Source organism: Dysidea avara, chromosome 9 (assembly GCF_963678975.1).
Source record: "Dysidea avara chromosome 9, odDysAvar1.4, whole genome shotgun sequence".
Taxonomy (NCBI): domain Eukaryota; kingdom Metazoa; phylum Porifera; class Demospongiae; order Dictyoceratida; family Dysideidae; genus Dysidea; species Dysidea avara.
In genome coordinates this window covers 1,003,118-1,022,555 of record NC_089280.1, presented here as the reverse complement: position 1 = coordinate 1,022,555, position 19,438 = coordinate 1,003,118, and the positions used below count along the sequence as shown (strand labels likewise).

Genomic DNA, 19,438 nt, shown 5'->3' with positions numbered 1-19,438 from the left:
TGAAACTGTGTATAAACAACCTTAAAATAGCATGAAGATAATTTTTGAAAATATCTGTATTTTCAACTACTCTAATAGAACAGTCACTACTCTAATAGAGCAGTCATTTCCATGGTTTGGTTAACGGAGAATCCGGATAAGTGGGGTCCGGATAACTGAAGTTCCACTGTAGTTGCTGTACAAATCGATTATCTTGTCCTTACTACTGTCTAGTGCTATAATTCCAAAACTACACACCACAGAAAGCTGAAACTTAGGTGGTCCACTGCAAATATTGTTGAGTGAATAAATTTTTTTTAAATTGTGTGAAAAAGTCGGGTTTTGGCTGAGACGGTCACATATTATAATGACAGCATTATAGTCTTATCCTTCCCTGATTCACCTTTCAATAACCTTAGCTGAATGTTTTACAATATTACACTAGAAGAGGTACAGTATGATATCAGCCCTACATCACTATTAGCATTAATGCTGAACAGGCTATAAAACACCTTACATGTTTGATTATCCCTCTACCCCATTCAGTAAGTTCCTCATCATAAAATGTCTCCGATTATCTTTTACGGTACATTAAAATCAAACTGATAGAGTTCACCATACATCATAATCCTTTGATATGTGATTACACTACCAAACATGGCACCAAGATTTTATTGGCTAAGTTTTGTGCTAAGAAGGTTAGTAAGAGGTAAGGGATACACATGACATGTGTGTATCTTATATTACTCTGAGCTTCACCATTTAACATTGGATCACAAGATATTAGATGATGACATGTTACCAGTCACCTGAGAGTAGTTCACAGTACACCCACCTGTCATCATAGGGTGACAACGCCCACTCCTTCCAAGCCTAGCTCTACAACTGGTTGACACATGTACTGACCAATCACATGGAGTTCCTGGATATGCCTCAGGCTACCAAAAGCACGAGAGTACAGACTCATTCTACTACTGGCTCTCTGTAGGTGAAGTCCTTCATAAGTTGTATCGGTGGCAGCAGCTGACATCAGCACATCTTGCAGCTGATAGGAGAGTTGTCGATTATCATTAAGGTACCCATGAACAGAGTCCTGACACTGAACTGGATACTAGGGGCAGTGACTTCATCGTCCCATGTGATGTCATCTAGGCTAGCAGCTTTGCTATTTGTTGCCATGGTGTTATGAATAACCAATGGTGATGGAGCCACCATGTCACCATGAAGGCTAGTAGAGCAACCTTCACTGACACACCTCTTCAACCCGGGAGACCAGTTACCCAATTTAACACGACCTTTCTGAAAGCGTGGCTGAATCATAGGTGTATCACCAGATCCCCCCAGCTTGGTCAATGAGCCAGCACTAGCATGACTGACTGACTAACTGTCAGACACGTTTTGTGGAGACGTGATGATGGGCATGTATGAGCTGGGTTGTCCTCTTCTTAAGACGTCGGAATGTGCTACATAAAGTGTAGCAATTTAAGTGTTTCTGCCTCTTCATAGCTCTCTGTACTTCCTCCAGGATAAGCAGGCCCTTCACTTGTAAATCCCAATCATTCAGAGGTTGTGATAGATCTACTGCCTTATTAGGAAATATATAAGATCTAATAATAGACACAAAGAGAGACATACTCTTGTGTAGTAATCCTTAGCCTTCACCAGTTTTCCAGTCTCATAGTAGAGTGCCCCAATAAAATCAGGTACTTTACCTGGCCCACCATGTCATCTGACTTCATCTTCATGCTTAGCAACTAGAGGGGTAAGATCACATGACACTCTTGTGGATCACATGACACTAACCAGGGAGTACCACTCAATGGATTTGTGCAGGTCACCAATTGCTTCACTGGTTATAGCTAAGTTGAGTAGGGCCACATCCTCACCAGATACATCCTTCAACATCCTACACACCTCCAAATCCTATAGTAAACAAACAACCACACATTCCTCACTATAGTATGTTCACATTGAGCTGAATCCTGAAAAAATGCTAAAAATTAAAAGTGGACTTTTCTCAACAGTGTTAACATTTCAGCCAACCAGGTGATTATGGGCAACAGCAAAGATGTCAACAACAGATACGTACGGTTTGGCTCCATCACAAATTTGGGAAACGGCTGTAATAGACATTGTACTTGTATGGCTTCCCACAGGAAACGTATTGTGAAAATTTTGATAGGCCTAAATATTATGTCAAACATTTGAACAAAAAGATTTTGAAATATTTTTAGCAGGTCAAGCAGTTTTACAAATGAGCCAAATTTCAAGATCATGTGTAATTGCATCATCCATGAGTTATTAAATGTTTTGAGGATTCTGCACAACGTGAACATACTATAAGGTGGATCATCAGTTATATCATACACCACTCAATACCATATTAGACTGTGATATTTACCAGCTCAGTGTCTCCTAACTAACACTATCCCACCATAGACCACAAGAAGGCTAACAGTGAAACTACTGAATGTAGAAATTATCACAGAACAAGTACAGTGAAACTAGGATACCTTGAGATCAACCAAGTGTCCTGATTATCAAGGTATCCTGATTATCAAGGTATCCTGATTATCAAAATATCCTAATTTTCCAGGTCAGTTTACATGCTAAGGGATACTTTGAGATCATTACCAAGTGTCCAGATTTTACTATGGTGAGAAATATTTCAATAATATCGAAAAATTCAATATTATACTGTAGTGATGGGCGATATTGATATTTTGCTATACGATTATTGTCATGAACAAATATTACGATTATAATGATTATTGTCAACTCAATTTTTGTGATGAAAAACAACTAAACACATCATGAATTGTTAACTGAATGGTTAATTTACACTGAAAATTTACACATGTTTCTCTGATTACCATGATTATTACACGATAATTGCCAATTTCGATTATCACTAGTTAATGAAAAGTACACGATGTCAATTATTGCCAATAAAATAATCACGATTATCACAATGATTGAATAGTTGCCCATCCCTATGTATATGTTAAAGCATAGCCACGAGTGTTATATGAGAAATAAAGTACAAGGCACACGGCTGAGATGCTAATAAAGGACAAGGCCAAGCGCTGAGTACTTTATTTTTCATATAGCACGAGCAAGGCTATGCTTTAAATGATTTAAGGAACTTTCTAGTCGTGTAGCTTTACCATACACTAGGACTTGTAATTAACACGCGTTGCACAAATAATTAGCAGCCTGAATGCACACAAACTAGTTTAACAAAGTAACTCACGTGTATTTCACCATAATTTGGTATGGTAGACATTCATCGTATATTTTGGCAGGTTTTGCTTGCAACCCACAGTCGATTTTACTGTGAGTCACATGGTGAAATATTTCTGTGATATCTCCAGGACTTGTCCGTTTACATTACCAATCATAACAGCAACATTACCTTCTCCCACCCACCATCGAAGCATTTAGGTATGTCTATAAAAGCAATCCAGTGGTAGAACTCGTATTGGCTGGGGTGATTGATCACTCAGCGCGGCAAGGCTATCAGCCTTCACCGGCTTGGGTGATTAGTAGTACTGGCGTGAGCCTCGCAGGCTATTAGCCTGCACTAGAGCACGTGGGCAACTGTGCTTTATTGCCCACAAAGAGTGCTTTATTGCACCGCAAAGAGTGCTTTATTGCCCACAAAGAGTGCTTTATTGCACCGCAAAGAGTGCTTTATTGCCCACAAAGAGTGCTTTATTGCACTTTGCTGTGCAAGCACTCTTTGTGGTCGATGAAGCTGTTGGCTGGCTGAGAGTGTACTTTATGACCTTTAAAGTACATTTTTCCTTCCACGCAAAGTTCTACAATATACTGATATCGATGTGCAAAAATGATATCGAGGTACACTGTAACAAGCACAATGTGTTATAGTTGCTGTTACCTTGGTAAGTATGATACAACATCTTGTATAAAAAACATCATGGGTACAGCTCAGGTATACAATACTAGGTATTGACAACCAGCTACTATGATAATAAATCAACATTCTTGGAATTTGAAAACAAATTGGACAGACAGGTCAGTTGATATGAGAGACAACTTGCAATATTTAATAGTTATATCATGGCCACAAGGGATTTGCCTGATATATATGCCCAAGCCTGAGGGCATGGGCATGTATATCAGGCAAATCCCAAGTGACCATGGTATAAGCAATATATAGCACTCTGGTATGCTCACCAGTGTTGGGAGTAACGCGTTACGTAATATTATTACTTCTGTGGTAACAAAGTAATACAACGAAATACACTATGAAAACAGGTAATATAACGCGAGTTACTTTACTTACAAATGTAACGCGTTACCTAAGTAATATAGTTACTGTAACGAGTCTAATATTATGTAATATTATTACTACAAGTAACAAAGTTACTAATCTCGTTAGTAATCCTCTGAGTAATGCCTAACCACAACGAAGTACTGAATGAAGCTTATTCACTAGATTCTTACTTATAACCAAGATTTGCATATTTTCCAACAACGCAATCATGTCACGTGATAAGGTGGTAGTTTCACACGTGACAGCTTAAGGCTGTGGACACAAAGTAATATAATATGTAATATTACTACACTTATTTTATTTTATGGGTAATATGTAACTGTAACTAAATAGTTCAGTTACAAGTAATATGTAATATGTAACTAGTTACTTTTACAAAGTAACTTGCCCAACACTGATGCTCACCTAATAGGTGAAAGAAGACAAACCTGCATTCACCACATTACTTTTATACAGAGGTTTGCAAGCTTTCAAACATCAATTGTAGGTTTAAATTTTGGGCAAAAAAAAGAAATGATTGTGGGTTTCACTGGTTGTAGTGATACCATTTTAAACCAAATAACCACTCCGTCGATGAATAAAGTAACCTAAGGTGCTAAAATAAACACTTAGACATATAGGTTGTGAATGTTTGAGGTACCCTTTCATGCAGTTGAAATATACTCTGGAGAAAAACAATCCCCACATTGCAAAAATGATTATTTAGTGATGCTTAGTAACCGAACTATGCAATGCCGACTCACTTAATTCTTTTTGCTTCACAACAATGCCCTAACAAAACCAACATGTTTAACTCAAACCCATAATGCAAAACTTTAAACAGCTCTAATTCAAACCCATAATGCAAAACTTTAAACAGCTCTAATTCAAACCCATAATACAAAACTTTAAACAGCTCTAATTCAAATCCACAATGCAAAACTTTAAGCAGCTGTATATAAATAATCAAAGATAACTGATACTTTGTAATGCCACAGCCTCAAAGGCAGTTGTGGTCAGGGCTATATCATGATAATTATCACCCTGTGGTCAGGGAAATATGTGATATATGATTCTGTGGTTTCCTTAAAATTATCGACATTCGTTTTTTGAAGATCCTAGTTACTCATACAGGTGTCCTCATTTTCAAGTGTCCTGATTAACAGGTTCCACTGTACCTAAAACTGTGATCTATTGCCTAAACAGCCACACAGTCTGATCTGCTCTTTACAATCAACTAGTATTTCACTTCTCAAACCTTAAGGTAGTAAGGGTATGCTTCTTCTAGTTGTCCTTGTGCTCTTAAACAATTACCAACATTACACAAAGCTCTGGACTCCCCACGATAATCTCGTAACTCTTGTGCCACTATTAGTTGCTGTAACAGATTGAAACTATGAAATGTACACACTGACAGACAGACAAGTACCTGGTAATGGTAGTGTACAGGTAATGGATATTCCATTAACATATCATGACAACCACCCTAGTAAGCAAACGCTGCACTCTGTTTGGGCCTGTTGTGTCACATGATTAGCCACACTCATTACAGAGCCACACCCACCTGTCATAAAGCTGTTCCACCAAGAACAAGTGTTCACCATAATAACTGATAGCCTTCCAAAGTTGTGATGTCACTATCTCCATACCAACCATATTGCCAGTTTGCTGCACACGTTGTAGTCCCTTCTTACCCAGTATCTTCACCATTACACCAAGGTTGTTGTAAGCTGAAGCCATTGCCATCTTGTTAGCTGAATGAACACAGATGGTCAACTGTGTCTAAAGACAAACACCACACCTCTTTAGTAGCATCACCAGGCTCATTATCCACCGTAACCCTAGCAACAAAACATATAATTGTAACTTCGTAAGAAATATACACTGTATTTACTTGATTTGTGCCTTACCCTCAAATATTACTGCAGTGTGGTACTATTCGAAGGTTTTATCCTTATTTTTGGGCAAAAAAGAATAGTACCCCTAGGGCACAAATTGAGTCTACCAGTGCAACGTTAACTGTTAACAGTGTAATATGAAAATGACACTTCCTGATATAACTGCTTACTTTTTCTTACTACTCTCAGTGGCAGTAGTGAGCTTCAGGACAGGAGTCTGTATGGGTAGATATTGTGTATACAAATGTACATAGATCATCAGAGCAATCAACAAACACTACAGCTATCAAACATCACACACACTTACCAATGAATCACCAGAAGGAGAATCCAGCCAGGCATCAAGTAAAGAGGATGAGAATGGATCACTTGTTGTTGTAGTGGTGGCCACAGCTGGTAGTATCATAGTGTCGTCCTTTTCCTCTTTTTGCTTCTTCTTCTTCTGTGAACTTTTCTTCTTCTTTTTCTCCTCCTTAACTTCAGTAGTTGTGATATCTTCTGTTGTCTTTTTCACATCTGGTTTACTGGTAGTGGGGATTGAGTGTTGTAACGTGAGGCCTGAAGATTTCTGGGTTGGAGGGGTACTTGTTTTAGCTGGTTTAGTTGCCAGTTTCTTCTGAACCAATCTTCATCTTCCTCACTACTGCTCTATGTGAGATCTACTGACTTAGCTGATAAAAGTGTCAGTCATGTAGAGGCTGGCTTGATGGGGGTTGGTGGAGTCTTTTGTTCTATTAATGATGTGAATACTGTTTGCTTATCATTCAGCAAAGATATAACATACATGATGTACAGTATATATATATCATAAAGGGCCTCCTATTATTACAACTATAAGAGCTATGTGGGTACTACAATGAGTTAGGTTACTTAATTACCACAGGATCTACAAAACCTGACACAAAAACACAAACCTGTAGTGTTAAACAATGGGTAAAATATGAACATATTATTTATAAAAAGTTTATGGGTTCATTCTTTGAGAAAAAAGGATCTAATGGTCTCAAGTTGATGTTGTGCTATTTCTAAAAGGGCACCATGGGAGCTATAATTTATTTTCCTATACTCACTGTACAAAATAAATTTCCTGTTGCTGCTATTTTGTAGAGCTGTAACTCCAAAAGTTACTGGCATATGTACGTGTGAGGCTGAAATTTCACCACAGCATACACTTGGCTAAGTAGACTATAAATATTATAATAAAACATGCTATTGTGTTGGGTTTTCACAGATTCGGTCACAATTAATAAGATACAGAAATTCTAAATGTTTAGTGCATTTGACATGGCTACTGTAATGTGGTGGTCCTACCAATAGTGTCATAAACTACACCTTATCTTATTAAGGAGGTAAGGTTCACCATTTTGTTTCACCAAAACTCTACGTACCTTGTTTTGGTTTCATCTCAATTGTTTCCTGTTTCTCCTCTGCATCACTATCACCTGAAGATTGTACAGGCTTAACAGTCTTGACTTGTTGTTTCGGCTGTTGTTGTTCCTCATCACTACTGTCAATATCCTCATCAGCAGCCACTAGAGGATTATCCTCATTATCATCACTATCACTGTAACACATCACCATGACAACTTCTCTGATAACATCAGTGTGGGAGGATTGCATCATACTTAACCACAGTACATTAAAGGTGACCACAAATTGTTCAAACAAACATTCTTTGTCAACTTGCCAACACTGGTCATTATTGTTGTATAAACTATCCTAACCTCACAAAACACTTAACTATGGTATGTTAACCATCAAAGTGTCTGTCTGTGTGTAACTAGTTACAAACAATCACATGGTTTGTCCAGGTATACAGGTTAATGTGACACACAGAGGTTAAGTTGATATAATTGTTTAACCATTAAACCCGCAAAGAATTATTGGTGAATGCGTGTTTACACAATACCGTAGAGTATGGTTATTAAGTGCATGCGCTTATAATTTTCGGAGGAATTATTTGTGAAATTTACTGTGCTTGTTAAGCGCATGCGCTTATAAATTACGGTAAGGAATTTCTGCTAGGAGGGAATTAGTTGTACTCACTGCAGTTTTCAAGCGATTTGAACACCAGTCAATATAGTTTGCTTCAGTCGTGGAAATGGAAATCCTTAGAAGCCAGGTAGCAGCTAACAGCTATCGTTATCACATACGGCAGTATCTGCTAGACATGGGCCTGGCGAGGCATCAAGTACGTCTGACACCAATTCTACGTAGTACAAGGTGGCAGAGGCGATTTCAACCATATGCGCTTAACAAACAGGTATCTAGCACAAGTCTACCATATGCACTTAACAGGCAATATGCACTTAATAACTATGTGAGCCTAATAACCAGAGTATACGGTATAGGCACACATGGTAACACCAGGTGGGGGACTTACTTCTTATCACATAAAAGTACACATTTATTGAAAGTCCATTCACTGGGATACTTGGAGAAGGTTAAATGAACACTGTAACTACAACGGCTTACTTATTATAAAGCAATAGTCATGTTAGTGTTTCAAAATTTATTTTGATTGTGGGTTTACTCATGTGAGTCTTACATGGTCTAATAGAAAATTAAATGGAGCTTGTTGCAAGGTGATAGGAGCAACCATTATTGAGTTATGGATCATTTTATAAAGGTATGTAAAGGGCTTGCGTGTTTCCTTACCAAAAAGTTATTTACATGGTTAGTTCTGGCCTCACTAAAACCCTAGGTGTCATTTTACTGCCTTGTTACATCACAAGTAGAATGACGTAAATTGCATAGCCACGAATGCTTTGAAAGTTACAGCGCTTTGTGCAAGGCACATGTATTTATTATTAAGTTTTAATCCAGTTTTCCAGACTATGCAGGTTTAATTACAGGAGATGCATAACTCACGTCTCTTTCTCATATAACTTGTCGTGTTCTTCATCTCCATCTTCTGCTAAGAAGCTGTTATCCATTTCTTCATCAGGAACAAAACTGTCAATATCAGTGGTAGCAGCCCTGCTCAACTTGGTCGTTGCCTTAGCTACAGTTACTACATAACAACAGGATCACATGATCACAACAGGCAAGAGATGAGATGATCATATAGTCCATTTCAGGTTGGCTGTCCACATGGGCCAAATACAAAAATATCACGTGAATAGAATAACCAATGAAATATTTCACACTAAGTGGACGGTGCTAGTTTAAACTTTAAGGCTACTGATCTTTCGAGCAGGTGACTTTTAACACTTTGATTCCCTAGTCAACCAATTGGAACTAGACTATTAATCATCACTTGGGATCACATGAGATAACAAATCAGTATAGAATGATAACAAGTGTAGTATACTAAACACACAATCACATACTATAAACCCACATCATTCATGTATTCACCCACACTAAGATATACACACTACAAATAACCTCCCCTTCCCTGTGAACACACAAATACATATACAGGTGTGAGGGAGTTTTATCTGAGTAGGGATCACAGATAAAACAAGTAATGAAACAAGAGAGGTCGCAGCTATACCAGTACTGTTGCGGTTGGTAAAAAGAAGGCGTGTCTTGAGCTGAAGTGATGTCAAACAGTAAAGAAATCAAACCTGTACCATTATCCATAGCTTGACTGGAGGTATCAGTGAGTCAGTAAACAGAAACTGTCAAAAAAAATGGTTGGGGTTCCTTTGAAGACATTTATAGGCTTTGTTACACAAGATGTTATGAAGGCAAAAGTGAGACTAGTTTTTTGAGTGATATTTTGAGCACTAAAGCCCAAACCTCCATGATCCCTACTATACAGTACTAACCATACTGTATGATACAGATAGAGTAGACACAACACACATACACACACACACGCATGCATGCACACACACACGCATGCATGCACACACACACGCATGCATGCACACACACACGCATGCATGCACACACACACGCATGCATGCACACACACACAGACAGACAGTGTGCAGACAAACCTGGCTTCTGCTCCTTCTTAGCCATTATTGGTGATGTCTTCTTACTTTTACTATCAGTAGATTCCTCCTCCATGTTGTTTCTTGTGGTGTCTGCATTCTCTGATGATGATGCTGCTTCTGCTGCTGCTTTCTCTTCAGCTAATCTCTTGTTGACGTTGCTTCAGATTAATGGCATCCTTAAAGCTAACATGACAAGTCAGTCTCTTAATAGTGACTACTGGATACTCACAGCTGATAATTCTGATCTTTTGAATTCTCATCAACTGCCAACTCTTCCATTGTACTCTGAAAAACAACACAAAATATATCCCATCATCCAATACACAACAATACATTTACAAACATGTTCAATAAGGGGAGCAGGCTAGCACATCAGGTTTCTTGAAATAAAATAACATTCACGAATATAGTTGTGCCAATACTTGCATGTGAGCCAACAAACTCTACACTTTAAACTTTCTTGGCCATGTAAGCTACAACCATGCGTTTTGACTAACAATTTTATATGGGATAAATTGATATGCAAAGGATAGGTAGATGGGTGAAAGGTTATAGTAATACCTTAACCCATGAAAATATGACAAAACAATTAATTTTACGTGTCTCGAATAAACTCTTAGGACACAACAGCAAATCCTCCATAACAAAGACAAATACTTCAGTCCCAACAGCTATACATTGTTACCTCTAAAAGTGGACAACCTCTTTATTGCAAATAATAGACCAAATATTTTTGGTCCCAAAGTGTCCATTATAGAAACAATAGAAACAAGGTACCTGGGTCTAATGTACTTCGTGGACTGGAGTCACGGACTGAGCTGGAAAAGCTTCTTAACAATAATCCAGGGATTATCCATCTCTTGGAATGCTGGAGACACATTATCAAGCATCAGCTGCTGGTATTGTTGTTCCTTACAAATCACTAAGGTCACACGTGCACTAATTTCACAAAGCATGCGTACTCTCGTGTGTACTTGTGTGTACTATTAGCAATAGAGGCTAGCGTTGTAGCACAAGATTTATTCCTTTGCTATTCCAGTATTTAGCACTAATGTTTAGGCTTTAGCTAGTGATGAGCCAGTAATTGGATAGCTACAGTCTCATGCCTCCTGTCTACTCAATATCTAATAGTAAGTTATATACCAATTTTGCAGGCTGATGCATATTCACTATAATTATGGCTAGACCATGTAGGAATAGCCATGCCACCCTACAAAACTATATAGCTCAACTACTGTCATACACATTTAAAATATTCTAATAATTTAGTGCACACGCAACTTCGTGACTTGTAAGGAAAAGTTTAAGCTTGACAAAGGTGTCTTCAGATAGAAACACATAAAGAAGCTGCGGTTCATGAGTCCAGTCTGCAAGTCTAGCCCACAAAATACATTAGGCCAGGTACCTGCAGTCAGTACAAGTTGTCATAACCACATTAGGTGACTGAAGATGACTGCTCCCTACAGACAGCATAGCTGAACTGTAAACTTGTTATTAGCACAATAGTAGCAACATGTCAACGGTTGGTTGTGTGTGGTCAACATAAAGACCATCCAACTAATAATACTTGAGAACATGTTACTAACGTCACTAAAAATATTGTGTGTAGTCTAATATGTGTATAGTTTGTGTTGTTATTAATAGAAACACAATGTAGTAGTCTCTGCTGTTAAACATGACAGTCCAGTATATGTGTATTACTGAGTTATACTCACCAATAGTAATTCTCTGTTCACTTGAAGTTGCCGTAGTAACGACTCTTGCTATATATGGATAATACACAACACATACTGAAAATGGAAATCATTAGCTAAAACAAATTAAAATGATCATCATAATAACAACAATTATAACATAACAAAATAACAACTTTTGTACCCTTTCATGGAAGTTTCACAGAATCAAGAAAGTTTTAATACATATTTTCTCAATGAAAGTGAAGGAATGGAGCAATCATGAAATCGTATTTCGCAAAACATTTGTGACCATCTCAGCAAAAATCAGTCTAGTTCGCACAAGCATGCATTTTGAGAAAAACAAAATTAAAAAAAAAATTGGTGAAATTATAAATTACGCATGTTACAAAAAATTAAGCAAAATTTTACGCAAGTGTTAATCAAACTATTACTCAGAGAAGGAAGACTCAAATCAATTAAATGTATACACCATCTTGTTCACCTACTCGTGGGGAGTTTTGTTTAATTTTTGTAACCAAAATAGTTTGTGTGTCATGTGCGTTTGTTTACGATGCGGTAGACATAAACAAAATCATTACCGTTTTTTCAATAAAACTGCCATCATACGCCTATGCGCAAGTAACTGCTGGGCGAAAACTAAACCTTGGTCGATCTGCCAATCCATGGTGAACACTGTAAGCTGAATCCCAACTTCGTAGACTAATCCAAATGGAAGTTATGGTTGCGAATGTAAGTGCCTGTAGTTTATTTTTAATATAGTCACTTTACACATTGATTTCCTTACTCTTCTTACTATCTAGCACTGTAATTCCAAAACTACCCACCATAATAGACTGAAATTTTGGTGGATAATTCCTTGAACAGTACAGATAATGCTGAGAGAATAAAAAGTGATTTAAAGTTGTGCGAACTAAACAGGTTTTCATTGAGATGGTTGTATTCACAATGTGAATACATTTATACCAGCTCATGTGACTTGTAACCAAGACTGATAATAATTACTATATTGACCCTTAAAAATCTAAATTGCAGCAGCTAGTGTATGTTCTATTAGAGTAGTTCCATGGTGTTATGTTACTGTCTTCAACTACCTGAACACCTTATTGTACCATAAGATGAGATGTTACTGCATGAAAACAATGGAGTGCATTCTGATGTTATATAGGTGGGTGCTCTCCCATGTTGCAAACCAATAATATATGGCGATTCAGCACAACATCATGAAAGGTCTCTGTTGTGGTTACACATATCAACAGCTTGCAACAAACTTGTTCCACAGGGTTATCTACATGATGACATTTGCCACACTTGCATCATGGAGGCCTTTGGTCCTGACCTGATGGACTGGTTTGTGATGGCTCATCTTGTGATGATTAGTTCTGCTGATCACATTCTGTTCTATGCAACATGGCAAGGGCCAGTTCTACCCCACCTCGATCCTGCAGTAACTCTACCAGTAGGAGCTCGTGTTGTTGTGTGGAAAGTGTCTTGAACCATTTGGGAATTCAATGCACCCCAGCTCCTGTCACTTGCATCTTCATCGCTCCCTTTACGGTTCTTGCAGGGACCTGCTCGCGATTTGCAAATGCAGCGATCTGTACACAAAATACCACATGTCTTGCAGGGACATCTTCCCTTTTGTTGGCAAGTAGACCTTCACTCACAACCCTGGATCAATAAAATGGTGCCTGAAGTTGTATCGGTGTATTACACAAACTATCTCGAAAGTCTCTTTGTCAGATTCATCTAGATCCTCCTCTGTTCCTTCCAGCCTGTCTTGTGAGTTATCTTACCAAGTTTTGAGAGAAGTCCACAGCTGAGGATGACGATGCCATTTCATGTCATGCAATAAGAATAATGTGTAATAATTATGTCAATTGTTATGGTTACGTGGTTCCTGTTGCTTTTAGACTTTAAACGGCTTCCTACCATCGCATTGTCCCTTTACCCAAACTACGGAAATGACTGCTCTATTAGAGTAGTGACTGTACATGTTCTATTACAGTAGTTCAATACAACTGATATTTTCAACCTAATATTTTGACTGTTTTCATGATAAAATGCATTGAAAGTTATTACATTCATGTTGATTACATCTTTTGTAATCATCCTGTAAGTTACATCTTTTGAAAACAAATTGATATGCTATTTCTAAAAATCAGGAGCCATGCAGCAAACAAACCTAATTGGAATTAGACTATGACACACACAGTATGCTTTGAAGTTTAGTCGTTAATGAGGTATTTAAAATCCAATAGATACCCAGGGTAGGTATCTAAACTGGTTAGATACCCGTGACTAAAAATTTTGTCACATGCGTCACATGTTTTGCTGGATTCCAGTCACAACAGCCATCAGAAATCATCACTAGAGTGTAAATCACTGGATAACAAAGATTTTAGTGTATTCATCCAGGAAGCCTACCAATGAGTTATTTTAGCGCTAATTCGATCAGGAAGCCGCCATTATTGGCAGTGACCAGAGCAGTACAGAGCCATAGTCTAAATCAGTTATTGCCCAAATCCACAGTATCTTTGCTATTTTAGAGACCTTCGGAATGGCACATAATTACCTTGGGCTTCACCCTCGGTGATTATTGTGCCATTCCGAAGGTCTCTAAAATAACAAAGATACCTGGATTTGTGCAATGAACTATACTTAAATTTACTAAACTAATATTTTGCTTTGTTGCTGCTTGCAACATACAGAATTATCAATTCAATCACAGTACTTTGTATTTCGTATTAATAGAATATTTCTAATTCTGTAAATACGTTGTTATGCACTGCAAAGGAAGCGTACCTTTAAAAAAAACCCATAGAAAGTATCTTTTTAACTGTTATATATAAGTTTGTCAAATTCTCCAGGCAAAGCCTCAAAGCTGCTCTTAATTTTATTTGGGTGTGTACGGGCGTGCCCCCTTTCAACTCGTTATACTCGGCAGCCAGGAGGTCAGTTGTGTTGCTTTTCAGTTAATTGAGTAATTTGACGTCTTTGGAAACAACCAGCACGTACTGAAGCTTACCTGCCCAAAACTTTAACAAACGTTCTATATGCCTTTATTTCTCACATAAAGGCTGTTTTTAGTGAACAAAATTTTGTGTAGAAAGACAAAAAAATATGCATACATACATACATACATAGTATATTAAAAATTATAAATTTAAAAACGAAGTAGGGTTTCAAGCTATAAAAAGTAGTGAAACAAGTGATGAACAATGTACCTATTACAGCATAGCTCAGTGTTAAATCCCTACTTTGGCATGGTTCAATGCCAAAGTAGGGATTTAACACTGAGCTATGCTGTAATAGCTACATTGTTCATCACTTGTTTCACTACTTTTTATAGCTTGAAACCCTACTTCATTTTTAAATTTATAATTTTTAATATACTAGTTTGTTTAGTTTTTTTGTTAAAGCATACAGCTAGCTATAAACATGTGACTGTTTTATTAGGGTGACTGCTGTATTAGAGTATCTCTAGTCAGCCTGCGAAGACGTGCTTGCCCCAAAAAGGGGTGTTGTCATCGTGGTTTCGATCGATTATTAGACTAGAGTATCTCGAATCAGCCTACCAAATTGAGGGTATGTGGTCACAAATACAGCTAGCGTAAAAGGGGCGTGGTCACTGTGGTCTCGATCGAAAATACGTAGAATAAAGAATGGGCATGACCTTGGTACCTATTGTGGAGTACTGGTACCTCTGTACAGTCGGGGGCTGTACAGTAGCGTAGTCTAAGCTCCTTAAATAACTTCGTGGCGTCTATTATGCTGCTTAAAGAAAGTGTTGATATGGAAAATTAACACCTCGTTATGGTTTCGTTGGATGAAGAAGACAAGCAGCGTGATTGAAGATAAAAGAAAAGACAAGGCGCACAGGGCGCACACTCGTCGGAACCCCAAAAGGCACATCCCACCGGTGAGTTTGTTGTTGTGGCGTAAAATGGTGACCATGCGCTGCTTCGTTTGGGCTCTAGGCTTGCGACTGTGGTCAGTGAGTGAGTGAGTGAGATGAAATTTCAAGTTTTGACAATTTTTTAAAAATTCTATATCCGGCCGCCAGTGAGTGTTTTCTTGTTTTTAATGTTACATTTGTGTTAGATGGACTAATATTATTACGTAAAGGTGATTTTCGTCGTGTAAGAAGTTTCTAAGTGGATTTTTAAGGGCGGTATTTTTGGCGGCGCGCGTCACTATTGATGCAAACCCTCTTAAACAGTACTACCGTATTGTTTGATACATACATACATACCTTTTTGGAAAACAATTTCATTATACCAGGCGTACACCCAGTCAGCCTTCGGCCATCTGTGGGCACTCCTGGTTTAATATCCCATCTATACAGGATCATGATAGGCTACCCACAATACCTCAGTGTTACCAGTTATAATTACTGATAAGCAAACACCAGTCATTACAGTATCTATCCCTTCACTTGATAACACACACCACAGGTAGTAGTATGGATGTCAATAGTGTGTGTACACTGACCTGTAAGTGTAGGAATGGAACACTGAAGCATTTGTGTAAGTACTTCAGTCCAAACCCGTCCTTCATGGAACACTCTGCGTATTTGACATCAGCTGACCCCTCTGGTCTGTGGGAACAAAATTATTATACCAGAATATCCAAAATTGTATGTCATTAGTAGGTAAGAGCTACAGACATTCACTGTTGAGAGATTTTCAGCTAACTGTATCCTATTAGGAGACCTGTTAGAGGTTTCTTGAAAAGTTTAGAACTCCTCAGATGACAATACCAATGACGTCTGTCTGGTATTAGAAAGAAACCTAAGAACAGCTACTTTACTTTGGTTTAGCTAATGTTTATACGGTAACCCACAGGTGAGACCACAGGTTGTAAACTGGTCAGTAGCCCCATCTTAGACAATAGCTTTAAACATCCAGCAATGACAAGAATCTTCTAACTAACACATATTGTAACCTAATAGGTAACCCATCATAGCTACTAGTATTATAACTATAGCTACACACTTACCTCTCCAAAAACTCCACAAAGTTCATAACCTCAAGGGTAGTCACTACTCGGTGTTCTCCCATATCCCTGAAGTTACCCTACACAACAGTGTTGTTGTAACATGGAGTATGGAGATTGGTCTTACCATCACTACTATCGGAATGTGGTATGGAACTAGAGGTAATTCGCGAGTCACATACTAGTACATCCTACAAGACAGACAACATCAGATGTTAGTACTACTACAATGAATCATGTGACTGGTGTGTGTAGTGACACAGTACACACAACCCAAGACTGTTGGAATATGCTGATCATGTGCAAAATATTTGGTGGGTGCATGGACAGACAATGCAGATTAAATATGTTGTAATGGATTATGACATAAATCTTTATAAACACACACACACACACACACACATAATCTTACACTGAATTACACTCAACACATTACAGTATACATACCATTGTTTGGTCATGTCAAACATAAAGATCACTCCATGAGTACCCTTGTACACATCAAGGAATTGAGCATCCGACGGTTGATCAGCTGGAGTCTGTGTGGGGGAGTGAGTGACATACAAAGTGACATGTGTAGGGTAGTGAGTGACAAACTAAGTGACATGTGTAGGGTAGTGAGTGACATACAAAGTGACATGTGTAGGATAGTGAGTGACATACAAAGTGACATGTGTAGGGTAGTGAGTGGCATACAAAGTGGCATGTGTAGGAATAGTGAGTGACATACAAAGTGACATGTGTAGGGTAGTGAGTGACAAACTAAGTGACATGTGTAGGGTAGTGAGTGACATACAAAGTGACATGTGTAGGGTAGTTAGTGACATACAAAGTGACATGTGTAGGGTAGTGAGTGACATACAAAGTGGCATGTGTAGGATAGTGAGTGACATACAAAGTCACATGTGTAGGGTAGTGAGTGACATACAAAGTGACGTGTGTAGGGTAGTGAGTGACATACAAAGTGACATGTGTAGGATAGTGAGTGACATACAAAGTCACATGTGTAGGGTAGTGAGTGACATACAAAGTCACATGTGTAGGGTAGTTAGTGACATACAAAGTGACATGTGTAGGGTAGTGAGTGACATACAAAGTCACATGTGTAGGGTAGTGAGTGACATACAAAGTGACATGTGTAGGGTAGTGAGTGACATACAAAGTCACATGTGTAGGGTAGTGAGTGACATACAAAGTCACATGTGTAGGATAGTGAGTGACATACAAAGTGACATGTGTAGGGTAGTGAGTGACATACAAAGTGACATGTGTAGGGTAGTTAGTGACATATAAAGTGACATGTGTAGGGTAGTGAGTGACATACAAAGTGGCATGTGTAGGATAGTGAGTGACATACAAAGTCACATGTGTAGGGTAGTGAGTGACATACAAAGTGACGTGTGTAGGGTAGTGAGTGACATACAAAGTGACATGTGTAGGATAGTGAGTGACATACAAAGTCACATGTGTAGGGTAGTGAGTGACATACAAAGTCACATGTGTAGGGTAGTGAGTGACATACAAAGTGACATGTGTAGGGTAGTGAGTGACATACAAAGTGGCATGTGTAGGATAGTGAGTGACATACAAAGTCACATGTGTAGGGTAGTGAGTGACATACAAAGTGGCATGTGTAGGATAGTGAGTGACATACAAAGTCACATGTGTAGGGTAGTGAGTGACATACAAAGTGACGTGTGTAGGGTAGTGAGTGACATACAAAGTGACGTGTGTAGGGTAGTGAGTGACATACAAAGTGACATGTGTAGGATAGTGAGTGACATACAAAGTCACATGTGTAGGGTAGTGAGTGACATACAAAGTCACATGTGTAGGATAGTGAGTGACATACAAAGTGACATGTGTAGGATAGTGAGTGACAAACTAAGTGACATGTGTAGGGTAGTGAGTGACATACAAAGTGACATGTGTAGGGTAGTGAGTGACATACAAAGTCACATGTGTAGGATAGTGAGTGACATACAAAGTGGCATGTGTAGGATAGTGAGTGACATACAAAGTGGCATGTGTAGGGTAGTGAGTGACATACAAAGTGGCATGTGTAGGATAGTGAGTGACATACAAAGTCACATGTGTAGGGTAGTGAGTGACATACAAAGTGGCATGTGTAGGGTAGTGAGTGACATACAAAGTCACATGTGTAGGATAGTGAGTGACATACAAAGTGACATGTGTAGGATAGTGAGTGACAAACTAAGTGACATGTGTAGGGTAGTGAGTGACATACAAAGTGACATGTGTAGGGTAGTGAGTGACATACAAAGTCACATGTGTAGGATAGTGAGTGACATACAAAGTGGCATGTGTAGGATAGTGAGTGACATACAAAGTGGCATGTGTAGGGTAGTGAGTGACATACAAAGTGGCATGTGTAGGATAGTGAGTGACATACAAAGTCACATGTGTAGGGTAGTGAGTGACATACAAAGTGGCATGTGTAGGGTAGTGAGTGACATACAAAGTGGCATGTGTAGGATAGTGAGTGACAAACTAAGTGACATGTGTAGGGTAGTGAGTGACATACAAAGTGACATGTGTAGGGTAGTTAGTGACATACAAAGTGACATGTGTAGGGTAGTTAGTGACATACAAAGTGACATGTGTAGGGTAGTTAGTGAC

General features: G+C 38.5%; 3 protein-coding genes across 5 annotated transcripts in view; all 3 read right to left on the bottom strand.

Annotated features, from left to right (window-relative positions):
* LOC136265364 (G-protein-signaling modulator 2-like) overlaps positions 1–6,793 on the bottom strand; it is a 34,374-nt gene extending 27,581 nt beyond the window's left edge. The window contains exons 1-7 of one of the 2 annotated variants that reach the window (XM_066060186.1): positions 6,464–6,793; positions 6,327–6,373; positions 6,060–6,099; positions 5,823–6,004; positions 5,688–5,775; positions 5,517–5,636; positions 2,562–2,630 (exon numbers count right to left, since the gene is read on the bottom strand). In XM_066060186.1, the coding sequence (XP_065916258.1) occupies positions 5,745–5,775; positions 5,823–6,004; positions 6,060–6,099; positions 6,327–6,373; positions 6,464–6,562 (399 nt within the window). In that variant the 5' untranslated portion in view covers positions 6,563–6,793 and the 3' untranslated portion in view covers positions 2,562–2,630; positions 5,517–5,636; positions 5,688–5,744. Of the gene's footprint in view, positions 1–1,782; positions 1,903–2,561; positions 2,631–5,516; positions 5,637–5,687; positions 6,005–6,059; positions 6,100–6,326; positions 6,374–6,463 lie in introns of those variants that run through there. The other variant, XM_066060185.1, reaches the window with a different exon arrangement.
* The window catches only part of LOC136265361 (rab-like protein 6), a 76,229-nt gene that overhangs the window by 47,899 nt on the left and 8,892 nt on the right, over positions 1–19,438 (bottom strand).
* On the bottom strand, positions 6,751–11,861 carry LOC136265369 (39 kDa FK506-binding nuclear protein-like). Of its 2 annotated transcripts, XM_066060190.1 has the most exons (6): positions 11,822–11,861; positions 10,336–10,391; positions 10,107–10,282; positions 9,028–9,169; positions 7,545–7,720; positions 6,751–6,887 (listed from the first exon to the last, which is right to left on the bottom strand). In XM_066060190.1, exons 3-6 carry the CDS (start codon positions 10,177–10,179, stop codon positions 6,844–6,846), a joined length of 435 nt encoding a protein of 144 aa, XP_065916262.1. In that variant the 5' UTR covers positions 10,180–10,282; positions 10,336–10,391; positions 11,822–11,861; the 3' UTR covers positions 6,751–6,843. The 2 variants fall into 2 exon arrangements, with proteins under 2 accessions (XP_065916262.1, XP_065916263.1); XM_066060191.1 differs by lacking the exons at positions 10,336–10,391; positions 11,822–11,861 and having other exon boundaries at positions 10,107–10,289.

Bases quoted from the DNA above. Each gene is read 5' to 3' on its own strand.
- LOC136265369 (XM_066060190.1), bottom strand. From the start codon at position 10,179: ATGGAGGAGGAATCTACTGATAGTAAAAGTAAGAAGACATCACCAATA. The intron at 9,170-10,106 runs GTTTGTCTGCAC...GTTGTTATGTAG, and splicing joins TAAGAAGGAGCAGAAGCCAG to TAACTGTAGCTAAGGCAACG. The intron at 6,888-7,544 runs GTACGTAGAGTT...CATCATTAATAG, and splicing joins TGAGATGAAACCAAAACAAG to AACAAAAGACTCCACCAACC.